The sequence below is a fragment of the Pelodiscus sinensis genome, chromosome 27 (assembly GCF_052426305.1).
Source record: "Pelodiscus sinensis isolate ZL-2025 chromosome 27, ASM5242630v1, whole genome shotgun sequence".
Lineage (NCBI taxonomy): Eukaryota > Metazoa > Chordata > Testudines > Trionychidae > Pelodiscus > Pelodiscus sinensis.
In genome coordinates this window covers 17,240,098-17,267,688 of record NC_143078.1, presented here as the reverse complement: position 1 = coordinate 17,267,688, position 27,591 = coordinate 17,240,098, and the positions used below count along the sequence as shown (strand labels likewise).

Genomic DNA, 27,591 nt, shown 5'->3' with positions numbered 1-27,591 from the left:
CCACAGGCCGCAAATAAACAGGCCATGGACCACATGCAGGCCACATGTTGAGTAGCCCTGATCTGACCCAGTATCCTGTTTGCTGACAGTGGCCAATGCCAGTTGCCCCAGAGAGAATAAACAGAACAGGTAATCATCATGTAATCCATCCCCTGTCCCCCATTCTCAGGTTCTCACAAAAGGGCTAAGACTCGAGATGCATGAGCGGCTGTTGATGGAGCTGTGTGCTGTGAGAATGAGGACTGCATTGTGTTGAGTGCAGTCTTCCCCTAGCATGGTGAATCCTTAAGCTTCCGATCCTTCATATAGGCTCCCTGCCTGGGGTTGTACTGCCTTGCCACCCTTGGGGAAAGGGATCTGCCAGCTGCTCCCGCTGAATCACCCTCCTTTGTGAATGAGAGAATGTTATAGTGTCTGATGTACAGAAGTGGCGTAGCCAGCAGAGCCCACTTGCGTGGGCCCCAACTTCATGTGGGTGGGCAGTGATGCGGGGCAGGTTTAATTCTCAGCGCCCTGACCCAGATTCCTGGCTGCAGCACTTGGCTAAGCAGGCTAGGGTAAGCCCTGGTGTCTTAACACTGCTCTTAGTCTGCAGTGCTGGGTAGAGCAGGCCAGGTTAAGCCTCAGTGCCCTGACCCCACTCCCCAGCTGCAGTGCTGGGCTGAGTAGGCTGGGGTAAGCCCTGACACCACTCTGGTTGCAGTACTGGGTGGAACGGGGTCAGGGTAAGCGTTGGTGCCTGGCTCCAGTTTCTGGCTGAAGCAGAACCGCCCCTGGCCAAGCTGCTCCTGGGATCCTCTTGTTTGCTCTACAGAGGGGGGACTGATGGGGGTGTCCCCAATCCTACCCCCTACCCCGGTACCCGGTTTCTGCTGAGCTGGGGTGGAGAGACAGGATTCTGTGCTGCTCTGGTCATGGGAGCTGCCTCTGCTGGACTGAGCAAGCCTTCAGTGCTATGCTTGCTGTCTGGATGCTCTCTCTTCAATGCTGTGCTCTCTCGAAGGCGTTGTCTTACTTATGAGGAGATCAGTGCTGTGGAAATCAATCTTCAAGGAGTTGATTTAGCAGATCTAGTAAGGACCCCTGTTGACTCTGGTACTCTACCAGATTGCAAGGAGTAAGGGAACTCGACAGGAGAATTTCTGTCATCAACCCCACACAATGGGGATACTGTGGTAAGTCGAACTAAGCCACGCTGTATCTTAGTTCGACATTGCTCCCTAGTGCAGACCTGGCTTCCCACTCCCCAAATACACACACGCTCATCCCCAACACACTTGTATTATTGTTGTGTTATTGCTTTTTGGTATTTCCTGTTGAAATATATATTAGGTATATATGCTGAATAATATATACCTAATATATGCTGAAATGTTCGAAGTCCCCTTGTGATGGGGTATACCAACCCCCCACTGAGCCGGGAGGAGTTAACCAGGCCTATATGGCCGCGAGACCCCACAGCCCTGTTGGGCATGCTCCAACTGGAGGACCAGTATAAAAACCAGGAGAGCAGCTCAGTCAAGGCTGACCACCACAGGGGAAGGAGCTGTGGCCAGAGCTCTGAAGCAGCAGATGGACACCACAGCAGAGACCAGCTGGGGATGTGCCCAGCTCAGAGGACAAAGGTGGGGAAGATGCCGTCCATCCTGGACAGGGTAGGAAGTAGCTCAGGGTGGGGAATTGGAATCCCCAAGAGCTCAGTGCATTTCAGGCGGACTTCCTGCTGAGCTAGTGGTGGGACACGCCCAGTACTGACAGGGCCCTGGGGGGGAGGGAGACCTGGGACCCAGTGGAGAGGGAGGGCCCAGGTCTCCCTCCCCCCCAGGGGAACACTACACTTGGACTACGGACTTGGCCACGGGGCCCTGTTGCCCTGCTGGCAGGAGCTGCTAGCGACTTGGCCATGGAGCCCTGTTGCCCCGCCAGCAGGGGCTGGTACTGGCCGGGTACAGTAACAATTTTGGGGTGGAGCAACCCAGACTGGGCCTAAGAGGCTCTGCGCCCTGCCTTGTGGGGGAGAGAGGTGGTGGCTTATTACCCCATGACAACCCTGCTTTAAGCTGAGCTGGGGAGTGCTGTAATTTCCCAGTCTACCCCGTTTGGCCTGTTGGGCTGGTTAATAATTAAATCAAGAATTCAGCAAGTTACTGCACCCAAAAAAACAAAAAAAAGAGAGAACAAACAAGCTGTGGTTTCCCCTGCATCTCTCTCTCTCTCTCTCTCTCTCCATGTTCCAGCTCTTGCCGTGTCTCCAGTGATTAGCTTCTGCCATAGAACATCCCTGAATTTACATTGTGATTTTGCCCAAGTGGCAATGCAAGAGTGGCTCTGTTGAATTGACTAAGGGATAAAAGGGGCCTTGGAAAGGTGGTTAAGCACAGGAATAAATCACCAAAGGAGGTTGTAGAATTTCCATCACTTGAGATATTTAAGAGGTTAAAACAGACATATATCAGGCATGAAACAAAAAACAGGTCTATGTAGCACTTTAAAGACTAACAAGATGGTTTATTAGGTGATGAGCTTTCGTGGGCCAGACCCACTTCCTCAGATCAAATAGTGGAAGAAAATTGTCATAACCATATATACCAAAGGATACAATTAAAATAAACGAACACATATGAAAAGGACAAATCAAATTTCAGAACAGAAGGGGGGTGGGAGGTAAATGTCTGTGAGCTAATGATATTAGAGGTGATAATTGGGGAAGCTATCTTTGTAATGGGTAAGATAATTAGCATCTTTACACCTAAGTTTGAATAAAGTGTCGAACTGTCATTCATGCTTTAATTTGACACTTTACACCTAAGTTTGAATAAAGATGCTAATTATCTTACCCATTACAAAGATAGCTTCCCCAGTTATCACCTCTAATATCATTAGCTCACAGACATTTACTTCCCCCCCCCCATCCCTCTTCTGTTCTGAAATTTGATTTGTCCTTTTCATATGTGTTCATTTTTTTTAATTGTATCCTTTGGTATATATGGTTGTGACAATTTTCTTCCACTGTTTGATCTGAGGAAGTGGGTCTGGCCCACGAAAGCTCATCACCTATTAAACCATCTTGTTAGTCTTTAAAGTGCTCCATTGTTCTGTTTTTTGTTTTAACCTCTCTATTGGTATTTTTAACTCTTGTGTGAGGAAGGGATGGAAAGTTATGGCAGGTGGATGGGAGGGTAGTTATACTTTGTGTGTGTGTGTGTGTGTGGGGGGGGGGATTAATTAGCAATTCATTTATTATCTACTGGGAGCTCCCTTGCTGTCCAAAGGATCAGAAGATCACAAGAGACTGAAATCACAAGACATGTTCTTAGATTTTAAGCAGTGAAAGGGCCAGGTCATCTAGTCTGACTTCCTGTATTTCAGACTTTGCCCATTTACTGAGCTCAATGTCTTAACCTTAGACCAGTGGTTCCCAACCTTTTCCAGATGGGGACCCGTTTTGACAATTCAGGAAGGCTTGGTGACCTAAGGCAATTAAAAAATGGGGGGAGGTTGGAGAGCAAAGCCACCTGGGGAGACATTTGGTGACCCTTTTGAAATGTAATGGCGACCCATAGTTTGGGAAACCCTGGCTTAGACTAAAGTGTTTCAGGCTACAGATTTACTGCGATCACAGGTAGAGACCAGGAGAAACGAAGGTGCCACTGATGCTCCAGGTCCCGCCCGTGGCAGGGAATGAATTAGGTTGGATATACCCACCTAATGCATACCCTACACCCCAGAGGAATGTGAAATCTGTTTAGAGAGCTCTGCAACTCCAGGGCTATTGTCGCGTACGGGATGCAGATATTCGGGAATCATTGGTGGGGGTTGCAAAGCTGATGCAAACACAAATCGTGTAGCCGAGCACGGGGCTACAGACAAACCCAGCACAGGGATGATCCCTGAGCCGCTGCCAGAGGGACGCCCCTGCAATCTACCAGCCGGGCACAACTGAACCCTGCACGGCCCGCAGTGGGACTGGGCTCCCGGGCGCGTTCCCCCAGCAGGGACCCACGAGCTGCGCCCCTTGTCCCAGGCGCTGTCGGTCTGTGGCTGGAGGTCTCTTGGCGGGAGCCCCGCCCCCGGTACGAACAGCCCAGTGGCTGGTTCTCGCAGCACAGATTCATACTCGCTGGCCAATGGCAGGCGAGGGAGGGTCCGCCCCGCCCGCAGTGTCCAATGGGGTAGCCGGAAGGAGAGTGGTGGGGGCCGGCTCTGCCCAATGGGAAGCGAGGGAGACGCGGGCGCCGTATATAAAGTGGCTCTGGCGCCCCACGGCCGCTTTTAGCGGTGCGGTTCAGACCCGTCGCGCGTCTGTCGTCACCCGAGGCCGTGCCCGTCTGCCGGAGACATGGTGAGGAGGCGGCGCGAGGGGCGCTGAGGCACCGCGACCCCAACGCTTGTGTGAGGCGCGCGCGGGCGGGCGGAGCCGGCGCCCCGGGGCCGCTCAAAATGGTGGCTGCTCGGGGAACATGGCGGCGCGGCCTGGGCCCGGCGCACTTCGCAGCGCGTTCCCTGGGGGGCGGGGCGGCAGGTCCGGAGGCGCCAGGCCCGCGTCCCACAAGACGCAGCCCGTGCGAGTCACGCGCCCGGCTCTTCACCTCAGCAGCGGCTCGAACCCGGCTCCTTCCGTCCGCGTCGCGTCTCCTTGCAGCGCCCGGCCCCTCCCGCCACGCTAGGGGGTAACGTGCGCGCCCTCTTCCTGCTCCCCGCCCCATCCCCTCTTCACTTGGCATCGGAGGAAGCGGGCGGTGCCCACGGCGCTCAGGCCCCTCCACGTGTTTTGCTGGGCTGTGAGGTGCTGCTAGACGAGGCCTGAGCTGGGTGCCCGCAGTCCGGGTGCGGGAGGTGCCCGGCGGGGGGCGGGGTTCAGGGTGTGCGCTCTGGCTCCGCACCACTTATTGCAGGTGGCTCCTTGGTGATGAAGCATTGGGGCCAAAGCTCACTCATCCCTTTCCCGGCCCTATGCAACTCCCAGAAGTGGCTGGCATGTGGGAAAGGAAGTAAGGGGGCAGGTGGCTTCATGGGCTGCTCCCCACCTCTGCAGGTACTGCCTTCCACTTCCTTGGCTGAGGTGTCCTGTTCCCAGCCAATAGGAGCTGCAGGGCCCGTGCCAGCAGGCAAGGCTAACCTGTAGAGACCCCTAGCTGGCCCCACCCAGGGGCTTCTGGGACATGCCAGCTGCTTCCGGGTACGGTTCAGGGTTAGGGCAGGGGGGATGTGCCTTAACTATCCAGCAGGATATCAGGGCTAATGACCTTTGGCCAATCTCCTGATTTGGTTTCAGGAGACTCCCGGCCAGTGTTTCACATGTGGAGGAAATGAATTTTGTTATGTGCATCAATATTGAGTTTATGTGCAGCTGTGCACCACCTGTAAAACAAAAAAACCCCAAATCCTTAGATATAAAATATATTGTAAAAATATTGTAGGGATAATTTCTCCAGCTACAACAGATTAGGCTTTCTTACTACTCAAAGAATTAACTTTAAGCATAAGAGAAATAACAGTTATGAAAGGCCAGTCAAAAATCTAAAATAATGTACTTTGAAAGAAGTAAAACAAATAACAAAATTAGTACAACTAATTAGTACACTCAGGTGAGTGGGAAAACTAAGCGATAGACACTGTGTGTAAAAGTTACAGATTTGCATTGACCCTTTAAGTATGCTGAGCATGTTCAGATATTGGAGTAGTTGCATGCTGGCTTATTCTGTCTCCACTCGTGGAGATGAGGTACAAGGGTGGGATGAGGGGAGAACCCTGACATTAGCTTTCCTCCACTCTGCACAGCAAGCCAGAAGGCTCCTGGGGGTGGGGAGCAGCTTCAAGGCAGAGGGCAGGAGAGGAGCTGTTGAAGTGCCCACACTTGATAGCTTCCTGTCTAAACCAGTCAGGCTTGCCTGTCCAGAGGTTCCATGGATCTGCAAGTTGATCCCAATTTTCCGGTTGGTGACCACTGCTTTACATTGATTTCATTGCAATGGACAGCAGTGAATCTGCTTTTTCTCTGCTTGGTCTAAGCACTGTATGTATTTCTGCAGACCATTCCAAGTATAACTAGTACATTCAGGAGTCAGTATGTTAGACTAGTCCTAGGAAGAAGAAACCTTTTCCAGTTTAATATTCTGGGTTATAAAAGGCATATGCCCAGAAGCAGGGCCTGGAAAATTGCTATCCTATTTTAAGGACAAGGATGAAGCAAATTTGGCCAAGAAGTTTGAGGACAATGCAGATTAAGGAGGTCCCATACAAATATTAGAGTCCTGGACTGCTTGGCACTTATCTAGGTTGGAGCTTTCAGAAATGCTTGCCTCCCATGTGGGTACCTAATGATGAGCTCACCTGAAAATCTGGCCTCTTTACTTTGGGCACTAAGCACTTCCGAGACTCTAGTCATGAACATCACAAATGGGAGCTGTTGTGAACTTGATCTATTTTGAAAATTCATACCCAGGGTCGTCGATTGACCGTTTAAACATGTATGCTGTCACATACCTAGTAAAGGTATCAGTTGTTGTAAGAATTGCCAATGTTAATCATGGAATCACTTAAGTTTCTGATTTTAGGACCACCTCTGGCAATACTTTCCACACAGCCAACAGGTGGCAGTGTAGTCTGGTGGACAGGGCACTGGATTGGGACTCAGACTCTGGTTTTTATTCTGAGCTCTGCTTCTAGTTTGGGTGACCTTAGGAAAGTCACCTCACTTTATGCCAATGGTTGCCCATCTGTAAAATGGGGGTGAGTCTGACCCCTTTCTATAGTGTCTTTGTGGATGGAAAAATATGAATCCTCTTGTGGATTTTCAATATAATAGTACTTTATCATCTCTGGGTGGTTGCTCATGTGCATTCTAATAAGTGTGTGCATGTACCATATAAACAATTGTTGGCAGGGCCATGGAGTTCCTACACCATGTTCAGGGTGCCTCAGGAAAGAAAATTGAAACCCCCCAGTATAAGGTAAAAGTACACAAGGCCATATTTCAGGGGTGTCCAAACTTTTTTCAAAGAGGGCCAGATTTGAAGAAGTGAACATGCGTGGGGGCCGTCCCCACACTCTCAGCCCCAAGGCGGAGGGCCCGCAGGGTCGGAGGTGGGCGGAGAGCGCAGGGCACGCCGGCCTCACGGCGGCCTGGGGGCAGGGCGAACCCGCAGCCAAGCGGTGGAGCGGGGCTGCGGACGTGCCCTACAGGGCAGGCTCTAGGACCGCGGAGGCCATGGGCGGTGGCGGCGCGGCCGGAAGCTGGGAGCGCCGGGGAGCCAGAAGAAGGGGAGGAAGCGGGAGCCGAATTAAATCGGAACACGGGCCGCAATTGGCCCGCGGGCCGGACTTTGAACATGCCTGCCATATTTCATGATCTATGATGCATTTTTCATGGCTGTGAATTTGGTAGGCTCTTACTTGTGGTACAGAACCGCGCTATGTACGTTTCTCAATCCCATTACTCCATCCTAATAGGGGTCCTAATAGGTTTCCAGATGCTTTTCTACTGATGTGTGTGGGGAGGAGAAGATAGACCACGTATTCTGGAAGTGTGGAAAGGGAGTATATGTTGGGGGGAGTGAGTGTTTTGGAATGCTATCTTAAGTTCAGATAGCAGCTGGAAGCAACCAATACTGAGTCAGAGGGATGGCAACACCCTCATATCTGCCCCTGCCTTCCTCCCTCCCTGGCATAGCAGTGTGTTCCACCTCATCTCCACTCTCTCTCCCATCCTGCCCTGTCTGCTGTGTTTCTGGTATCAGGGAGATTCCTTATTAAGGAATCACAGAAACATTCTGCATTCTACAGCCGCCTCCTTCCTATAGACAAAGATTTGCTCCCTATGTCAGCTGGGCTGTAGTTGTGTACACTGCTACTGTAGTAGTTAGTAGACAAGACTCAAGTATGGCTTGGCAACATAAATCCAGACACCTGTTCTTGAGCTTTAGCCCTTGGATGGAAGGCACTTTAACAGAGTACAGCACGGTTGGCAACCCCTGGGACACATGTCACAAGCAGCATATGAGCTGATTTTTACTGGCACAAACTCAGCCCTGCCCCCGCCCCCTTGTGCAGCACCAGTGCTGACTTCCTCTTGGGGGCTATGTGTGGGGGAGGTGCGGGTGCATCCCTAACTCTGCCTTCTGCTTTGGAAGGGGGCGGGGCTGGGTGGCCAGCACACATGGGCTACATCTAGACTGGCATGATTTTCCAGAGATGCTTTTAACGGAAACGTTTTCTGTTAAAAGCCTTTTCGGACCAGAGCGTCTAGATTGGCCTGGATGCTTTTCCACAAAAGCACTTTATGCGGAAAAGCGTCCGTGCCAATCTAGATGCGCTTTTCTGGAAAAAAAGCCCTGATTGCCATTTTCGCGATTGGGTTTTTTTTGCGGAAAACAAATCTGAGCTGTCTACACTGGCCCTTTTGCGCAAAAGGACTTTTGCTCGAACGGGAGCAGCATAGTGTTTCCGCAAGAACACTGACAATCTTACATGAGATCGTCAGTGCTTTTGCGGAAATTCAAGAGGCCAGTGTAGACAGCTGGCAAGTTTTTCCGGAAAAGTGGCTGATTTTCCAGAAAACCAGGCCAGTCTAGACACAGCCCTCGTGTGCTGGAGCCCAGGTTGCGCTGAACTGCTCTCTATGGGCACCTTTCCCAGTGCCCCACAGCCCCTGGACAGCTGGAGGCAGCCCTGGAGCTGCAGGGAAAGGGCTGGCCAGGGAAGAGACTCTGTCCCCTGTCTCTACTTGCCCCAGTGCTGCTCCTGGGGGGCTGGGAGTGAATGCGCTGAGCAAGAGCGGGGATGAAGGAGGACGCAGGGGCAAGATGGGAGGGAACAGAGGTTGCACTGAGGGACATGGGGCAATGCAGGGGATCAGGCTGTGGGGGCAGAGGTTGGACTGGGGGGGCATGAAGCGATGCAAGGGGTCAGGCTGGGGGGGATCATGAGGGGAGGATCATGGGGCTGAGGGGAGTGAAGCTGGAGGAGTGGGAAGATGGGAGAAGGGATACAAGTTTACTTTGTAGAAGCTGCACTTTCCTTTACTCCCCACTTCTATGCCTCCCTCCCCATCAAGCTATTTGGCTGCATTCTCTTACTCTCACCTTTTCTGTATTACTCCCCAGACTCCCTCTCATACCCCCATCCCATACCCTCTCCTGCTGCCAAACTCCCTTCCGGGCCTTGCCCTCCTCACCCTGTCCTATACCCCGCCTCCCGCCCAGATTTTACATTCCTCTCCCACTCGCTGGCAACCCTGCCCCACACATTGAACTCTTCATTTTTGTTCCCACCTGAGAGACTAAGGGGATTCACAAAATCCACAAACTCTGGAACCCCAGAAAAATAATGCTGGTCTATGGAAAGACCTGAACCTCAGTCCTCCCTGTCCTTTCCCCTCACCCTGTGGCGGCTGGAGTGCCAAAAGATTGAGTGGTCTCAGTTGGGGGCCACATCAGTGAGCGCTGGGGGTTTTGGGAGGAGGTTTTTTTGCTTTTCACTTGTATGGTCCCCAAATGATTTTTTTCTTTGGGTCAGTGACCCCTGACTTCAAAAAGGTTCCAGACCCCTGCCATAAATAAAGAACACATTGACACCTGTTGTTTGACACATTTTACTTTTATTACAAATAAAGTTTAATAAATGAACATGAGTTAAAATGCTTAATATGTTTAATAATTTAAATTAAACTGTTCTCCCCAGCTGCAGCACTAGCAAAATGGCTGGGGCATAATTATGTAATTAATGGTGAGTTTCCATTAGCAACTGGTGGTCCATGGAAAGGTTTTCATTGACCCAGATGGTTCACAGGGCGCACGGTGGAGAGAGCCTCTCGCCCCTTTTCTCCCACTCTCGCAAGAGTAGCATGGCCCAGGGCAGGAGGGTTAAATTTTGGCATGTCACTTAGGAAAGGTTGCTGAACCCTGGACTACAGAAATGAGAACAGAGCTGGGGACACAAAGACTCTTGTGTTTCAATCATAGCTTTATTGACTTGTGTAGCTGAAATCAGGTTGCTTAAGGTCTGCCTCAACCTGCCCATCTATTAAATTTAAATCTCTGCCTACCTTTCAGGGGTGTGGTGAGGACCATTTTGTAGAGGCAGGCCATACGTTCATATATTAAAAAGGGCACTGAAGTTTTTTTCTTCAGTGGTAATGTGGGGCAGAGTCAGTGTTCTGTGAGTTTAAAACTGGTGTTGACGCTTCAATACTGTCTTCTGACCGTCTGTGCTAAGCTTGGCAGTTGAGCTGGCTGGTGAGGTTGCAGAAAAATTTTGCTCAGACAGTGTTAGGACATTTATCAGTGCTGACTAGATTCCTTACACAAAGCAATAATGCATGCTGTGCTTTTTGTGTATTTCTCAGTGTAAGAAGGATTTAATCGCTTTTTCCAAACTAAAGTTCCATAGTGATATAAATTCAACAGTAGGGGGAATCATTTTACAAACAAGTATTTTCCTTACAGGATACACAGAGCCCTGCATATCTGCTTTATATCCATGGAGGCAGATAAACATTTTATATCTAGAACCCTGTAAATTTGCAGATATGGATGTGGATACACATTTTGTATCTGCGCAGGGCTCTAAGGATGTACAGCTTAACTTGTTCAGTGTAACCTAAACAAAATGGTGAAAAGGTGGTGGTTGGGTTCAGATTTTATATACTTTTAAGACTAATAGGATAGAGAAGGATTGTTTTCTGGCTTTATATGTACTAATTTAAAAGGGGAAAAAATGAAGTTACCTCAGTTTCCAATGTTGTGCTCCCTTTGTTGGCTGTGCTGCATCTAATAATTAAATAAACTGGAGTTGGGGATGGCACAGATATGGTGTCCAGGAGAGAGAGAATGTCTTGTCTTATACCAATGACCCACGGGCTGGTGCTGACTGTTTAAATGGGATTTTAACCTTTACATACTTTCCAAATGTAAAAATCAATATTGCTCAAATAGGGAGAGGACAATCTGTTGGAGAAGTGGGAGTAGGTGAAACTTTGCCTTCAGGTGTTTGAGAGAATATGAGCCTATAAAATGTTACTTGACAATGTCCAAAAGGTTTTCCTCTGTGAAAATAGATGACTGAAGGAAGGTTGTGTGACAGTTGGACTCTGTCCCAGTTGTCACTAACCCTACTACAAAATGAGGCCAATGTTTTGGGTGTAGTTTTAATAATTGTGAAGTATGGTAGTTCCAGGCAGTCTGTGCTATTTATTTTGCTAGGCGACAAAGCCACTGTTCCTGCTAAGAAACGTTAATTTTCTTATTTTCTCTGTACAGCGTGAGTGCATCTCAGTCCATGTTGGCCAAGCTGGTGTGCAGATTGGCAATGCATGCTGGGAACTCTACTGCCTGGAGCATGGCATTCAGCCCAACGGCACTATGCCAAGTGACAAAACAATTGGTGGTGGTGATGATTCTTTTAACACCTTCTTCAGTGAGACTGGTGCAGGAAAGCATGTCCCCCGTGCTGTGTTTGTGGATCTGGAACCCGCAGTGATAGGTAAATATAGTACGCAGTGTTGTACAGTGAACTTTCATCATTGGCAATGAATGTGTTCCTGGCCACTACTATGAATGGCGAAATCACAAATATTAGTTGCAGCGGCTCCTGGCAGAATGCCTGATGAGTTCCTTGTGGCTTCCTGCCCCCTCTCCCAGCTAGTGTTGAAATGTCACCAAAATATCGACAGGCACCAGCTGCCTTTCCAGATTTACTGGATGTTGTACATCTTGAGAATTCTCTAACCACCTTGCTTTTGTGCATATACTTCTGGGCTTTTCATATTTTCTTCTAACTGTAAACACTTGTGTAAATGAACAGGATTGAGCCAACTATTTATAATACTTATTGGAATTTGACTTCTGCAATTCTTTCTCAATCCCCTTTTCTAGTCGGCATCCTCCTTTTAGCGCTGGACCTTCTGTCCAAGAGGGGCCCATTTTCTGCAGAAAGATTAAAAGGGCTCTAGCCAAGTAAGGCTCCTTAACATTGATGGGTGGCTAAAAAAGAGTGTGCTTAAATCTATTTTTGCTCAAGAATAAATGTGCTTGTTCAGACTTGTGTGGCAACTTTGCTGGCAGTTGTAACACTGTTAATAGCTGGGGGGGAGAAAGCTATTTAACATCTGTATAGATAACCTGAAAGAGAAAACAATCATTGCTGACAAAATTTGCAGATAACCCTGAAATTGGGTGCATAGTAAATAGAGATCATCCATTCAGATGATCTAGATCACTTTGTAAAGTGGGTTCAAGCACACAGTGTGGTGTTAATATGTATTACGGCTGTCAAGCAATTAAAAATTAATAATTGTGATTTTTGGATGTCTTCTACATTTTCAAATACTGTATATTGATTTCAATTACAACACAGTGTACAGTACTCAACTTTATTATTACAAATATTTGCAATGCACAGGACGTACTTTTCAATACACTACAGTACACGTACAATTATTAAAGCTGAACTTACACATGTAGAAATAGGTTAAAAAACTTCACGCAAACAAAACAATGCATCACTTTAAGGGCCTACAGGTCGTCGTCCTCCTCCTACTTCTTACTCAGCCAATCACTTCAACTTTGGTTACAATTTGCAGGGGATAATACTGCCTACTTCGTGTTTTCTAGTGACACTGCAAGTAAGAACGGGCATTGCAAGATCTTTAGGTGCCACATGCACTAAAGATTCATGACCCCCCATGCTTCAACCATTATTCCAGAGGACCTGCTTCCATGCTGATAGTGGGTTTTGGTTACTGACTTATGTTCATTTTCATCATCTGAGTCACATGCCACAAAGTAGAAGGTTAATTTTCTTTTTTGGGGCTGGTTTGGGTTATGTAGTTTCAGCATGAGTGTTGCTCCTAGGACTTCTGAAAGCTTGCTCCATGCCTTATATGTCTCAGATTTTGGATGGTACTTCAGATTCTTAAACCTTGAATTGAGTGTTGTAGCTTAGAAATACCACATTGGTACTTTTTTAAGTTTTGTCCAATTTCAGTGAAATCATTCTTAAAATGAACATGTGCTGGGTCAACATCCAAGGCTGTCATAACATGAAACATATGGCAGAATTCTGGTAAAACTGAGCAGGAGACGAGTTCAGTCAGATTTAATTATTGCATTTTTTAACAAGCATAATCAGCATAGAAGCACATCCTCTGGAATGGTGACAGAAGAATGAAGGGGTACGGCATATGAATGTTTAGCATATCTGACTTGTAAATACCTTGCTCTACAGCTACAAAAGTGCCATGTAAATGCCTGTTCTCACATTTTGGTAAAACTAAAGAAGCAAGCAGCAATATCTCCTGCAAACTTAAACGACTTGTTTGTCTTAGTGGCTGGCAGAACAAGAAGTAGGACTGAATGGACTTGTAGGCTGTACATTTTTGCATTGTTTTGTTTGAATTAATTTAGGTAACCAACAAAAAGGTGAAGTAAGTTACACTTTGACATGAGAGATTGCATTGAGATTGAGGTGAATTGAAAAATACTTTTATTGTTAACATTGTAAGTAATTGCAATTTTTTAATCAAGGTGGATTTTTTGCATTCAGAATTAACTGATACACACACATTTTGTACTGTCTGTCTACGAACAAAGAATGTAGTCCATCCTTGCAGGATGTGGGGGGACTTAATTCTGGGAAGCACTGACTGAGAGGATTTAGGGGTCGTTGTGGACAGTCAGTTGAACATGAGCTCTTAGTGTGATGCAGTGGTCAAAAGAAGAGCTAATGTGTTCCAGGAGCAGAATTAGAAATGTTATTTTAGTTCTGCATTTGACAGCTGCTAAGGATTTAAACATGACTAAAGTGAGACACTCAAGATCAACCTATTCAGCTGAACAAAGATGGTTGTGGGGTGACTTGATTAGCTTATACATCTCTAAGTGGGAACAGGTATTTAATAATGCCCTTTTTAATCCAGCAGAGACAGTTATAATCCAATGATGAGAAGTTGAAACTAGAATGGAAATAAGTCATAAACTTTTAACCGTGACAGTAACTAATCATTGGAATATTATACCAAATATAAATTTTTGCGAGTTTTCTGGCCTTAAAAATCTCTGTATGCTAGGTGTCTTCCTAAGATGTCAGAATCCACACCAGGAAGGCCATGCACCTACCTGTGCATAGGCTGTACCTACTGAACATGCACAGAGCTATATTCTGTCTTGACAGGACATAATCCTTCTAGAAGTTTCTTAAGTTGTTTTTGGCTTATGCAAAGAGAATCAAAGGATGGGCTATATCTACACAGGTCCTTCTTGGGTTGCACTGGGCTATCTATTTTGATAGCCTAAGTACATGCCCCCTCCACCAGGGATCATTCCACCTCTGTAGATTCTCTAGCAAACTTGCCAATCCAGAAATTTGAAAAGCAGCAAGATGGTTGTCCACATGTTGGTGCAAAAAGCCAGAGATGATGGAACATCATGTTCAGCATGCAGAGTTTACTTACCTGCACAGTAAAGGGTGTTCTATGAAATGTTTGGTCTGTACATATATTCCATGACCCACATGCCATCCCTGCTACTTTGGAGTTCAATTATGATTGGCTCTCGTGGTGAAAACTGGTGTCAGGGTGATTCTGCCTATCATGCCCTTGTGAAGTACACAAGGAAGGATGAATGCATGCACCAACCCAAAGATACTCTTGACTAGAACATTCTCTGGCTTATGCACACTAGATGTGCTCACTGACTGTGGAATATTCCACATCTAGTTACTCTGTGGGTAAGTATGCCCTCTTCTAACTCCTCTTCCAGGTGAAGTATAGACTGGTGTGATAAGACTTAACACAACAATCTGAATTGCACCCATTTTACCAAGCAATCAGACATGGTTTTTCACACTACCAAAAGCAAGATCTAGTAAAAGACTGAATAATGCATCCCAAACATTGAGAATATTGAGTAGAAGTGGTTACACATTGAAATATAGCATTGATGGAACCATTACTGAAATAGTGTTGCCAGTTCTAGGGATTCCTATTTTCAGAATGATGTAGAAAAATTGGAAAGAGCTCAGAACTAAGAAAACACTGGGGGAAGCAGTTGAAATTACTTGCTCCTGGTGGATATTCAAATTAGCAAACAAAGGCATGGGATTAAATGGCTGAGGTTAATCTAGGAAAAAAACTATTAGAATAAGATGTAGATTTATAGCCATTTTGTTAAACAGCCATCTGAAGGAATTGCCCTAGGAAGTGGTAAATTAAAAATCTAGCCCCAAATTATAAGGGTATTATAGCACCTGGAGCAATCTTCAAAAGTGCCTGGACATACTTAATTCTCTTCTGGTTTCACTGTGGTTATGTCTACATTGGCCCCTTCTCCGGAAGAGGCATGTTAATTTCCAACTTCAGAATAGGGAAATCCGCGGGGGATTTAAATATCCCCCGCGGGATTTAAATAAACATGGCCGCCACTTTTTTTTCTGGCTTGGGGAAAAGCCGGAAAAAAGCGTCTAGACTGGCGCGATCTTCCAGAATAAAGCCCTTTTCCAGAGGATCTCTTATTCCTACTTTGAATAAGGAATACTTTGAAGTAGGAATAAGAGATCCTCCGGAAAAGGGCTTTATTCTGGAGGATCGCGCCAGTCTAAACGCTTTTTTCCGGCTTTTCCCCAAGCCGGAAAAAAAGTGGCGGCCATGTTTATTTAAATCCTGCGGGGGATATTTAAATCCCACGCAGATTTCCCTATTCCGAAGTTGGAAATTAACATGCCTCTTCCGGAGAAGGGGCCAATGTAGACGTAGCCTGTGTGTTTAGGTACTTTTGGGGGTGGTTTCTGCATCTTTAGGTGCCTAAATAATCTTTACAAATATGTTTATTCCTTAAATAGAAATTGGAAGGTTAACGTAAGAGCTCAGTAACTTCTAGTTGAATTACACGTTTGATGTAGCCCTTATCATAGCACTGAAAGGAACTTCGAGAGGTCATAAAGTACAGTCCCCTGCCCTTCAGGCAAGACCAAGCACCATCTACATCATCCCTGACAGATGTCTGTCTAACCTGCTCTTAATCTTCAATGATGGAGATTCCACATCCTCCATAGGCAATTTATTACAGGGCTTAACCACCCTGACAAGTAGTCTCTCCTAATATCCAACCTAAACCTTCCTTGCTGCAATTTAAGCCCACTGCTTCTTGTCCTATCCTCAGAGGTTAAGGAGACCAATTTTTCTTCTTCCTTGTAACAACTTTTGAGGTATTTGAAAACTGTTATGCCCCCTCTGAGTCTTCTGCACACTAAACAAACCTAATTATTTCAATCTTCCCTCATAGCTCATGTTTCTTCACTTCCCGTTTTGTATGCATGCAACTGATTGTTCCTTCCAAGTTGGGGTACTTTGCATTTGTCCTTATTAAATGCCATCCTGTTTACTGCAGATCATTTTTCCAGTTTATTATAATTCAAAGTGATCTGGATACTATCCTCCAAAGCACTTGCAGCTCCTCCCAACTAAGTGTCACACTCTATGCCATTATCTAAACTGTTGTTAAAAGTATTGAACAGACCTGGTCCCTGTGGAGCCCTTCCAGTATGACTGTGAACCACTGATAATGACTCTTTGGGAACAGTTATCCAACCAGTTATGCACTGTATATAAAGGGAAAGAAGACTTTCCCCACTGCAGGAATTGTGGGAGCAAATCTCTGACCTGTTATACAGGAGGTCAGCCTGGAGCATTGTTACACCTTCTGGCTTTGCTGCTTAAATCAAAATGTTTATCAAATGAACACAGCTACATTTCTATCACTATCAAATGAGTTGTTTTCATAGTTTAATTTTGGCCTGTGCCAGAGTGGTATGTGCATAACATTATGCATGCAACTCTGAGATACTTTTTGAGTTGTCTAGAGGTAGGGGTGGATTCAGGCATGTGAGCTTCTTAAACTTTTGTCTAAACCAAAATTAACTGTAAACTCACGTGTGTAATACACTTCCAGATGAAGTACGGAATGGGACATACAAGCAACTTTTCCATCCTGAACAGCTGATCTCTGGCAAGGAGGATGCTGCTAATAATTATGCTCGAGGTCATTACACTATTGGGAAAGAGATCATTGACCTTGTTCTGGAACGTATCAGGAAACTGGTAAGTTCAATTTTTTTCCCCCTTTGCACTGAAGAGTTTTCTACATCATGGTTTGTAAAGTTTGGAAATGAGCCAAATTTAGTGCTCTGAGATGTGTGGGGCTCAGCATTCAGCTCTAGTGGATTGGTGATCCATAGATGTAAAAGCTGTGGCATTCTAATGTCAAATTGTGCCATTCTCTTCAATTGTGTCAATGGATGACTCCAATCAGAGGAAGATCTAAGACACCTTGTGATCTCCTCTTGGAATGTAATTGAACCACTTCCTCAGCTTGCCTAAAAAGCGTAGTTTGCATTGTTACAGATAGGAAGGGACCAGACCTTAGGTGCAGTCATAGCAGGATTTTCACCTCCGCTCTTGAGTACTTGCTTTTGTGAGCTGAAATCTGATCTTCATGTTCAAATGTATTTCTTTCTAACTTAATGTGTTGAGATCAAAGATACAAAGTGGGAGAGGTCTGTGGCTCCTTCATGTGCTCCATGTGGTGAACTAGCTGAGGTGAAGTCCAAGTTACAAATATTTGTTGTATATTTAGCAGCTCCTTTTAGAGGTAGTTAGCATGTACTTTGCATAGCTGATATTATGGATACAGAATAGCCAGTGTATAGAATTTCCCTCTGGTTTGGTAATCTGTCGTCTAAACAGTATTCCCAGATGCGCTTTGAGCACTAAACATTCTATTTACACTAAGGGTGTACGTGTTAGTCTTGTATGCACTCACAGACCTGTTTAGAAAGACTAACACAATACATTCTGGCTGTCTCTACACTGGCGCGATCTCGCACAAAAGTGGCTGCTCTTGTGCAAAAACTTGCTGCTTGTCTACACTGGCTGCATGTTCTTGCGCAAGTACACTGACGTTCTAATGTATAAAATCAGGGCTGATTGTGTGAGAACTCTGACGCTTCCGCTCAGGAAGAAGCCCTCTTGTGCAAGAGCTCTTCCAGAAGAGGCCAGTGTAGACAGGCAACATGAATTTCTTGCGCAAGAAAGCCCTATGGTTAAAATGGCCATCAGAGCTTTCTTGCACAAGAGAGCGTCTACACTGGCATGGAGGCTCTTGTGCAAAAACACATGCCAGTGTAGACGCTTTCTTCTGGAAGAGTTTTTGCAGAAGGAACTCTTCCGCGAAAGAGTTTTTGCATGAGAACATGCCAGTGTAGACGTGCTCCCTTGTCTCTTTCAGACTGTCCCAACTTGCCAATTGGTTCTGGGAGTTATTGCTGACCAGAATGTGACCCTGCACTCTAGAGAAAATGCAGTGTTAATTTTTAACAGCTTCAGGATTCAAACTAGAGCTTCCTTGAATAGTCCAATAACGGTAAACTTCCGATAATCTGGCACCTTTAGGACCCAGGGGGTGCCTGATTATCAAATATGCCGGACTATCGGAAGGGGGGAGCTATGAGGGGTCTGGGGTGGGGTGGCGAGGATGAGGGGGCAGCATTGCAGGACCAACCCAGCAGCACCCCAGCTGCTCTGCCCCGGGTGTCCCCAAGTCAGCTGCTGCTGAAACTGACCAGCGGCTGACTTGGGGAAGCCCAGGGCAGAGCAGCTCCAATTGTCCGGCTGCCTGGAGCACTTCCGGGTTGCAGGTGGTGCCGGACTAGCAGGTGTGTCAGACCACTGGATGCCGGACAACTGGAGTTTTACTGTATATTGCAATTCACTTTACTAAATTTAGCAACCTCATGATATTCCTTGGGAATATGCAGAGTTTAAATACCACTTATCACACTGGAACATAGACTAGTAGTAGGCAGTTCTAGATCTGTCTAGACTCTCAAATCAATTTGTTTATGTTGTAAATATAAAAGTTTCTGGCTGATTCTACACGCTGCCACGTAGAGTGAATAATTATTACTTAAATGACATAAAGCTGACAATTCTAGCTTTCTCTCTCTCTCTGAGATCAAAAGGGTATAAATGAGTCTTGTAAAATACATGGTGTCACTGAAGTGGATCTATACTAAGGAGACTCATAGCAGATTGATGACCAAGAATGTCTCGTTTTGGCTTCTGGGAAGAAGGGCTAGCCTAATCCTCTGCTAGATAAATAACTTTTTGTATTCATAAGAACTAAGCAGACATGTGAGCGCCTTAGAAGGTTTTGCTTGATGGTTTTTTTAATTCAAAATGTTCAGACCTGCCCACTGTAAAATGTTCTCTTTCTTTCAGGCTGATCAATGCACTGGTTTGCAAGGCTTCCTGATTTTCCACAGTTTTGGTGGAGGCACTGGCTCAGGTTTTACTTCTCTGCTGATGGAGCGCCTCTCTGTCGACTATGGAAAAAAATCCAAGTTAGAATTTGCAATCTACCCTGCACCGCAGGTCTCAACAGCTGTTGTTGAGCCATATAACTCCATTTTAACTACCCACACCACTCTGGAGCATTCCGACTGTGCCTTTATGGTTGACAATGAGGCCATCTATGACATTTGCCGCAGGAATCTGGACATTGAACGCCCTACCTACACAAACCTCAATCGCCTTATTGGTCAGATAGTGTCTTCCATTACGGCTTCCCTCAGATTTGATGGTGCCTTAAATGTGGACCTGACAGAATTTCAGACTAACCTGGTGCCTTACCCCCGTATTCACTTCCCACTGGTAACCTATTCCCCAATTATTTCAGCAGAGAAAGCCTACCATGAACAACTCTCTGTTTCTGAGATCACCAATGCTTGCTTTGAGCCATCCAATCAGATGGTGAAGTGTGATCCTCGCCATGGCAAGTACATGGCCTGTTGTATGTTGTATCGTGGTGATGTTGTCCCCAAAGATGTCAATGCTGCTATTGCTGCTATCAAAACCAAGCGCACGATCCAGTTTGTTGACTGGTGTCCTACTGGTTTTAAGGCAAGTCTCTTACAGCTGCTAAATGATTATACAATGGCTTTTCATTCCCTCTTTCTATATAAATGGCTTATTGAAATATATTCCTAAAGCTGTAGTGCAGGTGTCTAGTGGGCTTATCTTGCTTTTACTGTTGTGGTCAGTAACAAACTAATTACAGCCGTCACCAAACCCTACAGGAAAACTAAGTGTATTCTCCTCTTCTTTTCCAGGTTGGTATAAATTATCAGCCACCAACTGTTGTACCTGGAGGTGACCTAGCCAAAGTTCAGCGTGCAGTCTGTATGCTCAGCAACACCACAGCCATTGCTGAAGCATGGGCCCGTCTGGACCACAAGTTTGACTTGATGTATGCCAAACGTGCCTTTGTTCACTGGTATGTGGGAGAAGGGATGGAGGAAGGAGAATTCTCAGAGGCTCGGGAAGACTTGGCTGCACTTGAGAAGGATTATGAGGAAGTGGGCACAGACTCCATTGATGGAGAGGATGAAGGAGAGGAATATTAAATTTTACTGAAGCAAAATGCTAAGTCTTTCCCATTTTACTACTTTTTCTCTAATGTAAGTGGGAAATCTATCATGAATAGAAATCTATTGTGTTTTAGTATCCCATATCAAACTGCATGGAATAAACCTTTTAATTGGTACCATTTGCTATTCTTTGACTCACTCCACCCTACGTAAATGAACAGATAAAAATTCTACATACTAATATCTGTGTTAGTGACCAGCAAATTTTAATTATGAAAAGGACTGTCCAAGTGCTTATATACAATTTACCAGAGCTTTTATTCTATTCCTTTATTAGAAATATTGCCAGTTCAGGCACAAACACTCCATATTTGCCTGTTAAAGAATCTATGAATGGAAATATAAAAGATAAAATGTCACTGTGAAATTACAGCACAGCACTGTATCGCTTATAGAATAGCCTCTTAATGAAACAGTATAAACAGTGCCCTACAAAGTCACAACCGTGAAACTCATCTCGGATTGTGATATCTGATCTTTTGTACTTTTACTCAGTACCATTATTTCTCAAACTGGTCCCTTAGGGAAATCCAAAGGGTCTGCCTGCCCTGCTGATGAGCTGTTCTCTCCCTTCCTCCGTCCTAGTGCCTCATGGCACCTGCAGTTTAGGGCTAAAGCAAGTTTATCTGCCAAGGTTCCATGCAGCTTCAGAAACAGCCACCAGGTGCCTATAGCTTTCTTTGATAGGTAATGAGTCTTGTGGATAAGGGAGAAGAGGTGGATGTAGTATACACGTGCCTCATTTAACACGTGCCCACTTAACACATTTTTGCGATAGCATGATTTTTTTGGGAACGTTTTTTGAATTACACAACCTTCCCCGGAATAACACTATTTCCCCAGCCAGCCTGTTGCCGGCAGCTGCGTGGGGCTTCCCCCGCCACCCTGCAAAGCAGCGGAACGTTTGCCGCTTGCTGCATTGTTCTCCAGCATGCCCCCCCCTCTTCTCTTCCCACTTGTTTGGTTTCCTAGTCATTGAACATTATACTTGATGCTTCCTTCAGTCTGTGGGCTTCAGCCCCTGGCATGCTTCAATCAGATTGCTACCCCTTTATGAACATGAGACCTCAGGGTCCAGTGCCTTTGCTCCCTGGGACCAGTTCTGACCCCCTTCTCCCAGACCCTCCCCTTGTTTGAACACATCCCTTCTCAGGCCTCCACCCTTGGACACTCTAGCTCAGGCATGTCCAAAGTCCGGCCCCTGGGCCAATTGCGGCCCGTGTTCCGGTTTAATACGGCCCCCAGGTAATTTGGCAATATCTATCTTTTATGGCCCCCAACTAATCCATATGTATTGATATGAATACATTGTAAAATCTCAGTTAATGTCAGTTGGTCTAAATCAGTTATAAATATATTTGGACACAACATGTATACTTGGTGTTATGTTCCTATTCATATTTTTTGAACTTAAAAGTTGACAGACAACCTTTATTACCAATAATATGTAATGTACTTTACAATGTTCCTGACACATATTTCAGCTTCCTGGATTTTTTTTTCATCTGGCCTTCAGATAAGAAAGGCAGTGATTTAACACCTGTTTAGATTTGTCATCCATGTGACGAAATGAAAAGTATTCCGTTTGCAATAAACTTTGCATAAAATAGTTAATTTGCATTTAATTTTAATGGTTCAAAGAATGTCAGGCAAAATGGTCGGCCCTCACGCATGCTCACTTCATCAAATCTGGCCCTCTTTGAAAAAAGTTTGGACACCCCTGCTCTAGCTGCCTTAGGTCATCCCTTCAGGAACATGCACATAATACTCTGCAAAGGATCCATAAGAAAATAACATACACAAATGCTTTGTTTTGTTTAGATCTGTATATCTCCCTACCTGTTTCTTCACCACTCTTGAGCATTCTTTGTCTTTTATTGTAAATAATCCAAGATTTTTGCCTTCCCTTCCTCTCACCCCTCTCCCTTGAGTACTTAGCTTTTAGATCCCTTTACCCACTCTCTAAAATGTCCTCTGATGTGTGATCTGCTGCTTAGCTCCTGTTCCTCCCATAGAAGTTCATGCTTCAAAAACCGATGTGGTTTGGATGGTGTGCAAGGGTGCTTCTGTGAACTATTGGACCTTGAAATGTAAATCCAATATGGAAATAACAGGGAAAACTAGTCCCATGTTCACAATGGCAGCTGCAGTGTGAAAGATACACAGGTACATCTACCATGCAGTTAAAAATGTGAGTCTGGCCTGCATCAGCTGCTGTAGGCTGTCAGGGCTCAGGCTAAGTGCCTGACCAATGGAGATATGTGGAGTTGAGTTAGAACTTAGGGTCCTGGTTCCAATATGGTGAAAGCATCCTAGAGCTTGGGTTTCTTAACCCTGAACATTTGCACTGCAATTAAATAGCTCCTAAGCCCAAGTCAATGTGCATGGGCCAGCTGTGAGTATCTAATTGCAAAGTAGACTCCCAGGACAGTACTTATTTTGTGCCTGGGCTGAGCCGTGACCCCACTGGGCTTGGCAGTTCATAGCGTTGGCAGCTCTGGGATTGATGTGTCCGTTATGAAAGTTTAAAAAAAAAAAAAAGGCTCCAACCACAGCACCTCTTTTATTACAAACTAACCACTGTTAGCCTATCAAAACATTCATAAACTGCATGTAGATGGTTTCTTCCAATTGCCACATGGAAAACACTTGAGCCATATTTGTGGCTCTAGGTGTAACATTGCTTTTCCCTTTTGAGTAGATAAGGCCTTAAATAGCAGCCTCCCAATTCCACCCCAAAAATGGCTAATGCAAATCCACGAGGGCCAGTTTGTAAAGTCTGAAGCACACTGAAGGGATTGGACTAGGTATTAACACAGCCATTCACAACCCTACCATTTCTTTTGTCAGCTACAGCTGTGAGGAACATGTAACGAAGTGTCCCTAAAGCGATGTTGTACAGCAACATTCTGGGACCGGACTCTTCAACCAAGCATCCTCCTGTGGTTGCTGAATGGACAATATTAGATGTAGCCCAGGCCCATAATTAATACCCCTGGGCAAGATAAGTAGGGCTATAGTGAAATCTCAGTCCCAAGAAGAAGCAGGAAAGTAGGGGGATGTGGGCAAGCTCACAGCAGGTATGGGAGAAAGGGGGTAAGCAGAGGGCTGGGGAGCAGCAGTGAGAAGGAAAGCAAGTGGTGGGAAAGTCAGGCAACTGGAAAGGAGGGCTGGGGGCAGGCAACAGGAATGTGGGGGAGTGGGGGCAGGCACCAGAATTGGGGCAGGTAGAAAGAAAAGGGTCAGGAAACAACAATGGGTCCAGTGAATGAGAAGGGGGGGGGGGGGCTAGTTTTCAGGGCAGGCAGGCCTGGGAAGGGGGAGAAGGCAGAGAGGGGCTGCAGGGTAGTCAGGAGGGGAGAAGGAAGCCACGCAGCAGGAGGGGAGGCTGTGGCAGATGCGGGCAAGGAAGGGGGGAGGGGAGAGGCCGAGCAGTGGGAAGCGGGGGCTCAGGGATGCGGGCCAGCAGGCGAGGAGAGGCCAGGCAGTGGGAAGGGGGGTTGTGGGGTGTGCGCCAGCAGACGAGGCGAAGTCAAGGGGGGGGCGGTGGGAAGGGGGGGTGCGGGCCAGCGGGGCGAGGCTCTTCCCAGGCAATGGGGAGGGGGGGGGGTTGTGGGGGTGCGGGCCAGCGGGGCGAGGCTCTTCCCAGGCAATGGGGAGGGGGGCTGTGGGGGTGCGGGCCAGCGGGGCGAGGCTCTTCCCAGGCAATGGGGGGGGGTTGTGGGGGTGCGGGCCAGCGGGGCGAGGCTCTTCCCAGGCAATGGGGGGGGGTTGTGGGGGTGCGGGCCAGCGGGGCGAGGCTCTTCCCAGGCAATGGGGAGGGGGGCTGTGGGGGTGCGGGCCAGCGGGGCGAGGCTCTTCCCAGGCAATGGGGAGGGGGGCTGTGGGGGTGCGGGCCAGCGGGGCGAGGCTCTTCCCAGGCAATGGGGGGGGGCGGTGGGGGTGCGGGCCAGCGGGGCGAGGCTCTTCCCAGGCAATGGGGGGGGGCTGTGGGGGTGCGGGCCAGCGGGGCGAGGCTCTTCCCAGGCAATGGGGGGGGCGGTGGGGGTGCGGGCCAGCGGGGCGAGGCTCTTCCCAGGCAATGGGGGGGGCGGTGGGGGTGCGGGCCAGCAGGCGAGAAGAGGGTCGGGCCAGAAGGGCCTGCGGTAGCCTCCAACTGAGCGCGCCCCTCCCCCCACCCAAGCCGCACACGTGTGCTACGTGCAGCGCCCGCTGCTCCCCGGGGTCCTAGAGGGAGACCGGAGGCTGCTGCTTCTCCCAAGAGTTGGGCCTGTCCGGGGGTCTCTCCGCGGCCCTTGGGGAGCCCACCCTGCAGAACGGGCCATGGGCGTGCGGGATTCAGCGGCCACTGGCGGCTTCTGGGCCCCGCGGGCCGCTGAAGGGACTAGGCGAGTTGTGGGAATGTTCCCTGCGGCCCTGCCTTCCCCCCCTTTCTATGGCATCATGCACGTGGCCTGAGCTCCATCGCCAGTGACTTTCCTGAAGACCTGGGTCATGTCCCCTGATCCGGAGCCCCGACCCCCAGCACGGCAGAGGCCGCTCCTGGCTTGGGTCTGAAGCGGCCGGGAGAGGGGGAAGGCAGAACCCAGCAGCCATTACGATGCGGGGCGGGAAGTCTGTGCACAACTTGGGTGCTGCCCTTCGAGCCCAGGCTCTGCCGTGGGAAGGGCAAAGGGCAGATAAAAGTTCGCTGGGGGGCGGACTCCCCACTTGCTTTGGGAGAAGGCGCGGGCTCTGTGCCCACGAGGCAGGGTGCTGGGATCCCTTTGCTCTGTCTCAAGGACATGGCCCCTAACTGAATTCCCAGTCCCAGCGGAGAGCACAAAGGCTTCTCCCCGGTAGAGCGCTCACACGCTTTACATCCTCAGCTGGGCAGCAGCCCGCACAGTCCCAGCGTAGCGCCAGGGTCTCCTGGAGGCGGGTGGGTGCCGGCTTAGCGGCAACGCTGCGCCTGCCCTTGTGCCATGCAGCGCGCGTGCGGCAAACGCGCCTCTACAGGACAATGAATCCGCCGGGGCTCCCCTGTGACGCTGCCCGGCCCCAGCCTATCCCAGACAACGGAGAGGCTCTTTAAAAAACAAGTGCCGGTGCTGGGCTGGCTGTCAGCTGTGGTAGATCTCTCCGCACATGTAAACATGCATCATAAAGAGAGAGGAGACCCATGTGGCTGTAGTTGCCTGGATGGAGCTAATCCAAAGAGGCCCCTGGGGATCCCCTCTGGCAGGAGAAGTAGAGGGAATCAGTAATTGCAACAGTCCCTAAAGTAATTGCCTCTCAAAACAAAAGAAAGGTCTCCAACAAAATCAACCACTGTTGTTCATTCAAATAGAAATGCTACCAGTGCTGGGATAGATGCATACTCATTGGCTGCTTCTAGACTGGCATGATTTTGTGCAAAATCATGCCGCCTGTCTACACTGGCGGGGAATATTTGCGCAAGAACACTGACTTTGTAATGTACAAAATCAGTGGTTCTTGCTTAAATACTCTGACGCTCCCGCTCAGGGATAAAGTATTCTTGCGCAAGAGGGCCAGTGTAGACAGCAACGTTAATTTCTTGTGCAAGAAAGCTTGATGGCTAAAATGGCCATCGGAGCTTTCTTGCACAAGACAGCATCTATACTGGCACGGATGCTTTTGCACAAAAGCAAATCTTTTGCACAAAGGCACATGCCAGTATAGATGCTCTCTTGCGCAAATACTTTTAATGGAAAAACTTTTCCGTTATAAGTATTTGCGCAAAATCATGCCAGTCTAGATGCAGCCGTTAAGGAATACAGGTAGAAATGTAGCCGTGTTACTCTGGTGTAGCTGAAACAAAAAACAGGACTGTGTAGCACTTTAAAGACTAGCAAGATGGTTTAATAGGTGATGAGCTTTCGTGGGCCAGACCCACTTCCTCAGATCAAATAGTGGAAGAAAATTGTCACAGTTATTACAAATCAAGGTGATGGGTGTTTCTCAGTAGTAGAGCTTCCTCTGCAAACTCTTCTAGGAGCAGTCTGTTGCAATGATAGTAATTTAAAACTAAGGCTTTCTACATTACTAGGTTGTTTTGGTCATGACACCAACCTTGGGAGCAGAGGCTCCCAAGCACCGTAGGCATACCACTTTCATGAGAGGAGCAGTCACTCCCAGTGCTGGGATCTTCTTTACAATAGTGCTTTACAGTGCTGTAATTTGCTGCACTGAGCTGGGTGGTATATCCCCGAAGGAGAAAGTTACAGTGCTGTAAAGTGGAAGTGTAGACAAGCCCTAAGTGAACAAATGCCACACCAAAACCAGAATCAGGGATGAAAATATATATGAAGTACGGTACAAGCCCAGAGAGGAGGTGTGCATTCGGTGTGATGGATGAGTTTGAAACAGAGAGGCACTGGTATGCAGACTACAGTGAGTGCAAAAAAACAAGAAAACAAATCCCCTCAAATTATCAGCATGGAGAAGAGGTTCTATTGAAATATGAAGAAAAACTGTACATAATCTGGCAGTGGGGGAACAAGACCGAGTCTCACACTACACAATGGACAAATAAACAGCTTCCCCAGAGCTGACTTACTACCCAGAGCTGACACCACATGCCAGACACCACACTTTGCAAGTTTAGTGTATTTTTTGTGTGATTCGAGTACTACATTTTGCTTTGTGCTGGCTCTAAAGCAGGAGTGGTGAACGTTTCTTGAGTTAGGGGGCCACTGACCCACTGAAAACCTGTAGGGGACCACACACAAGTGAGAAACAAAATAAAATAACCCCCCCCCCCCTACACACACACTGAGTGGCCACTGATTGAGGAGAAAGTCAGTCCTCACAGTCCCCTTGCACAGCAGATTTTGTGTGCTCCAGTCCTGCGTAGTGCTGCGGAGGGGCTGGCAGCGCCAGCTCCCCAGTGCTGGGGGGAGGCCTGAGCCCCAGGCACATCCGGCCCCGCGGTTCCCTGCCCAGCTCTATCATCTGTTCTAGAGGAGTAATTCTGTAGGGCCCTTCTCCCAGTGGCAGGGGTGTGTACGGCCTGTTTGAAAACCCCGCAGCTGGCACCCCCCCAGTGACCTGCACTCGCACGCGGTCCGCAGAGCCCCCCACTCCCGGGAACAGAAGGGCCTTGATGGCCGC

General features: G+C 47.6%; 1 protein-coding gene across 1 annotated transcript; it reads left to right on the top strand.

The window, feature by feature from the left end:
- The first annotated feature begins 4,187 nt into the window (after positions 1-4,187).
- On the top strand, positions 4,188-20,594 carry LOC102450295 (tubulin alpha-1C chain). The gene is made up of 5 exons (XM_075910544.2): positions 4,188-4,342; positions 11,259-11,481; positions 16,944-17,092; positions 19,271-19,951; positions 20,161-20,594. Exons 1-5 carry the CDS (start codon positions 4,340-4,342, stop codon positions 20,452-20,454), a joined length of 1,350 nt encoding a protein of 449 aa, XP_075766659.1. The 5' UTR covers positions 4,188-4,339; the 3' UTR covers positions 20,455-20,594.
- The last annotated feature ends 6,997 nt before the right edge of the window (positions 20,595-27,591 follow it).